General features: G+C 33.9%; 1 protein-coding gene across 1 annotated transcript; it reads right to left on the reverse strand.

The window, feature by feature from the left end:
• Positions 1 to 2691: 2691 nt before the first annotated feature.
• LOC145063001 (protein DETOXIFICATION 51-like) lies at positions 2692 to 4748 on the reverse strand. Its single transcript, XM_079010598.1, has one exon. The coding sequence runs from the start codon at positions 4621 to 4623 to the stop codon at positions 2992 to 2994; it is 1632 nt and encodes a 543-aa protein (XP_078866724.1). The 5' UTR covers positions 4624 to 4748; the 3' UTR covers positions 2692 to 2991.
• Between the last annotated feature and the right edge of the window lie 776 nt (positions 4749 to 5524).

Consider the following 5524-nt stretch of genomic DNA (forward strand, 5'->3'; position numbering starts at 1 on the left):
ATAGTGTCCAGTGTCATAACTAATTGGTAAGATTTTTCATTAACAGTAGAGTCCTTTTGGGTTGCCCTCAATGATGCAAATAGTATTAGAATGTTATGATATATATATATATATATATATATATATATATATATATATATATACACACACACACACAAATAGGTTATTAATTATTTATGTAATGATAAATTCATTAGAAACTAGTTTAGAATTAATTAGAACTATTGTGGAATTAATTTGTACTAATTAAAAGTGTAGGGATTACATATTAATTATTCAATAGTTGAATAAAGGAAGGTTCTCGATCCCATATGATGGGAGACGAAAATAAACAAAGGATAAGCATTGGGTTTTTCGTCCCATGATACTCTAGGGAGGAGGTTTGAGTTTAGATAAATTGGATTATTATATTATTATCTTTATCTAGTTACCAATTCAAATTAACTTTCTTTCCAAGAACCAGAAGCTATAAATACCCTTTGGCAACTGAAAAATCTCATCAATCCCACTCTTCTCTGATTGATGGACTAAGAGTTTTCTCTTCTCTCTTCATTAATTCATTGGCCGATCTTTATTTTTCTAAGGTTTAATCTTCTTAAGATCTAATAGTTTGGACTTATTGGGTGTGAACCATTAGAGGCACTCTAATTTGGTTACTATCTTCCTTAGCTTGAAGTATTTCAAAATCTTCATCAAAGGTTCTTCAAGAAAATTGGTTTTGTTAAAGGTTAGTGTTATTGATCCTTCTTGTGGTTGTGCTTATTATTTAGGTTAAAGATCATTGTAGGTTTTAGTTGTTTGCTTTCCTTTTATTAATTTGTATGTTTTCCTCACCATTGTTAGTCTAAGCAAGTCTATTGAAATCCTATCAATTTTGTACACATGAACCATTTATTTTATTTATATTTTTTTTTATTTTAACTATTTCATCATATGATTGTTTTTAAAAAAATTAACCATTATACTTATCGATTATTCTTCAAAAAAAAAAGTTAGTTAGAATCTCTTAAACATAATCATTTTGTTTGGAACTGTGAATAGCAATTAACGATGATGGATAAAAGACGGTTGGAGCTTCAGAAGGTGGTTGATAGTTATGATTCCAGTACTCTTAGGAATAATGGTTCCTCTATTGCTAGAGATTCCCAATTAAAGGTTATTTAGGAGTTATGAGATCTACCTTGACTTAGCTAAAAAAAGCTAAGGTCTAGTAGGGGATGGGAATCCTAAGTACTTTCATGAGATTTTTAACAATAAAATAAGACATATTTCTATTATGGGGTTATGATGGATGGGGTTTGGATGTATGGTCCAATTAAAGTGAAAGATGAATTCAAAATTATTACCGGCATTTGTTGTGGAGACAGAAGGGTAGATGTCCCAAGACTTCTTAGTTTTTTAAAACCCTCTTTAATGATAAAATAAATAAATAAATAAATAAATAAATCTTCACTTGTGTTCATTTTACTCATGATGAGATCAAAATAGCAATTTGGAGTTGTGGTCGTGATCTGGCTCCTGAACCATATGGTTTTTCTCTTGCCTCTATTATGTAGTTTTGGGGCTTTCTTGAGGAAGATTTGGTGGCTTTTGTTACTAGGTTTTTTTTGACGTGGAGGGTATTCATAAGGGTAGTAATGCCTCCTTTTTTCGGGTTATTCCAAAATTTCAGGATCCAAAGTCTATTAAAAACTTACCTCCTATTAGCTTCATCGAGTGTCAATACAAGATCATTGGCAAAATTATAGCTAATAGGTCAAATCGTATTTGGTTGTGTGTTGCTAATTGATGCGGTTTTATTATTTCGGTAGTGGACTCGGTTTCGTCGTTTTTTTCTTGGGCGAATATCGTTGCGGGCACGATTTCAGTTCGAAAGGCGCTTGATGCAGTGGTCATATCTACTTTTTAGGAGATGTGGAGATTCAAAAATAATCTCCTTTTTGGAAAGGTTACACCTAAGCTCTCAGACTTATTTGATGATAATGCCGGTTTCATTTTCTTTTGGATTCTCAATAGGTGTAAGAAAGCTACGCTTTTTGGGGTAGTTGGCTCCAAAACCCTAAGTTAGCTTGTATTTCTTTCTAATGTTTTTATAGTTTCTCGCTAGTTTTCTAATAAATTTATGACTTTCTATAAAAAAAATCTTACTACTAAACTACTTATTTCTTATCCACCACGGGACTTGCACCATCAACCATATGGGAAAGAAAGATTTTTTCAACACCTTAATACCATTAAACCAAAGATCTTTTGACTAACTATAGTTATTCTCATAATCAACTCCTTATTCTAATAATCAACTCTATGTTTAACAAACAAGAATACCCTTTTGCAAGAAAAAGGCTTTCACAAAACGTATTGTTTCAACTATTTATATCTGAATCTTTATACTTTTGTCATTGTCTTTGGGTATCTTCTAATAAAACGTTATTGAAATTCTAATTGACGGGAAACAACTCAAAATTAGTTAAATGTCATTTAAGCTTACTAAAACAAACAAACGTGTTAAACTAGAAGTGACTCGGCTCTATATTCATCTAATCTTTTAGAAAACGACTCATCATATGCTTTTTAGTAATAAGATGTGAGATTACAACAAATAAACAATAATACATGTTCAAAATTGATGATTTGAAAAAAATATCAACTTTCGGACTACTAAAAGCTAACATGGTATAAAAAAACAATAGATGCACCGAATTTTCAAGTTCCATTATCACACAAAGCCATGTTAACAAGAGGGTGATCAAAAGCAAAGGTAAAACTGTAAAAACGAAAATCAAAACAAATTAACAAAAAATTCCCATTTATACTTCCGTTTTTAATTTTGACTTCTGTATTCTCCTACTTTCCCACCCAAAAAAATCAGTAATAATATTATTACATACACAATCAAACTCAACAAAAACCCCTTTTTCAAAATATTCCAAAAATAAGAATAATTATGAGTTTCGAATTGAGGTTCTCTATATATTTTGGTCAAATATATTATCACGACGATGTGATCCTTATGCACATCAATGGTTGGCTTTCAATGTCACTATCGGACGAAATTAAAGGTGGATCCCCACCTGGACCTCCGTTGCATGTTAACATCTCCGCTTTCTTTGCTTGATGCTCCCAATCTGTTGTCCCTACCACATATAACATGAGCCCGGCACAACAAACCTGGGCCGAAAGCAACCCGACCCAAAACCCAATAAACCCAACTCCAAGCCCAAACCCAAGACCCACTGCAATTGGCATTCCAACAAAATAAAAAGCACCCAAGTTTACGTTGGCTGCAGTAGTTGGTCGGGCTGTACCCCGTACAACACCACAGCCAACTGTCTGGGGACAGTTTCCCAATTCACACAATCCAATAATTGGTAGGGCCGCAGATGTTAACCTTAAGATATTTGCATCATTCGTAAACATTTGACCCCACTTTTCCCTCATTGATGTAGCAAATAGCATTGCAGATAACCCCATTAGGCCCGCGAAAAATATTGACACCATAGCTGAGACTCGGGCCTTATTAGGCCGGTTCGCCCCGAGTTCGTTTCCAACTCGGGTCGAAACTGCAAAACTAAGAGAAGACGGGAACACATATATTAACGAAGTCGTTTGGATTAAAATGCCCATTGAAGCGACTGTTGCGTTCGGGTCAACTAAAAGACCGCAAAGTACAATGATAATCTCGTACCACCACCACTCGAGACAGACCGAGACACAGCTCGGTGCGGCCAAACGAACCAGTGGCCCCCACCCGGATAAACATTCTCGGGTCGGAGTGGACCAGGTTGGCAAATGCAACCCGGTCCACCATACGTAGGAAACAACCGCCACCAACACAACGAAATTGGAAAGTGAGGATGCGGTTGCGATTCCAACGACACCGAGACGGAATCGGAAAACGAGGAGATAGTTCATTGGTAATTGTAGAAGCGTGCCAATCAAGGAAGCGATAGTTAAGGGAAAGGTGATGCCTTGAGTCCGAAGGTAAATGCGGGTCGGGTGAATAAAGGAATTGGATACCAAATCGGGAAGAGTGAAAACCAGATACGTGCGAGCCACACGTGCGATGTTATGGTCTTGATGTAAATAAATCAAAATCCGTGACGTATTTAGCCACAAGACTGCTATCGGAAAACAAACAACCAGAAGGAAAATAACCGTTCGGTGTAAGGTGACTGATAAAACCTTCAGCCGGCGAGCCCCAAACGCCTGAGAGCAAAGCGGCTCCATGCCAAGAGCCAAGCCGGATAAGACAGAGTAGCCGGTAATGTTAGCGAAAGCTATGGCTAACGAGCCGGCAGCTAACTCCGTTTCACCTAGACGACCGAGGAACAGCATAGAGATGATGGAACGCGTGTAGAGAATCAGAGCAGTTAAAGCAATCGGAGAAGAAAGCTTGAGCAGAGCTTTGGTTTCATGGAAGATTTCAGAAGGTGTAGGAAGGAGGAGGATGTTGTTTTTATGGTATTCGGTGTCGGATTTTGGGTTTTGAAAATGGGTTTTGGTTACAGGTAATGACATGAGATCGAGGTAGAAATGGGATGGTGTCGGGGGTGGTGGTGGTGGGAGGTGATCGGAGGGCTTCAATGAGACGGTGGAGGGTGGTGTAGTGTTAGGATTACACATAGTGAAGGTGAAATGTGGGTTTTTGGAAAAGGATGATGATGATGATGGATTGATGGTGAGGAGATACTCTCGTAGAGAGCACTCTGAGGAATGTGTGTTTATGTGTATGTGTGTGTTTATCTCGTTTTGGTCTCAAAGAGGAGGGACATGTATTAATAGATGAGTGGGCGAGGGGTGGAAGGGGGTAAAGGATTTTCCTTTTTAATTTCTGTAATTTATTATTATTTTAATATATATATATATATATATATATATATATATATATATATATATATATATATATATATATATATATATATATATATATATATATATATATATATATATATATATATATATATATATATATACTTTAGTATAATAACTATATAAAGGATAGTTAAAATAAATGTGATAGATTTTACGTATATTAAAATATCGGGTGCGAAGTATGAAAAAATGAAAATATATGATAGGTGACAAAAAATTAAAATTGACTTTAATGTATGGTTATTTGATTAATAGGTTATATTTAAATAAATATATATTACACTAATTAAAATAACTATCTAATATGCATAAATATTTTAGATCTCATAAATTATTAAAAACAATTTTGAACTTTTTTCCATCTATTTGTTAATTTAACTAATCAACTTTGATGTTTTAACGTTTTATTCGTTTTATTTTATTTTGTTTTGTTTTTAATAAAAATACATAATCTAATATATATTTGAACAGATAAATCAAATATATATAGTTTATGAGATAGAGATTTCTCTATAACCAATTAAGTTTTTATCTATTAGTTTAATTAACTATTTGTTTAATAAAATATTTTTAAAAAAATTTAATATATATATATATATATATATATATATATATATATATATATATATATATATATATATTTTGAGGAGAC

This window comes from Lactuca serriola, chromosome 7 (genome assembly GCF_051521515.1).
Source record: "Lactuca serriola cultivar US96UC23 chromosome 7, Lser_US96UC23_V15, whole genome shotgun sequence".
Classification (NCBI taxonomy): domain Eukaryota; kingdom Viridiplantae; phylum Streptophyta; class Magnoliopsida; order Asterales; family Asteraceae; genus Lactuca; species Lactuca serriola.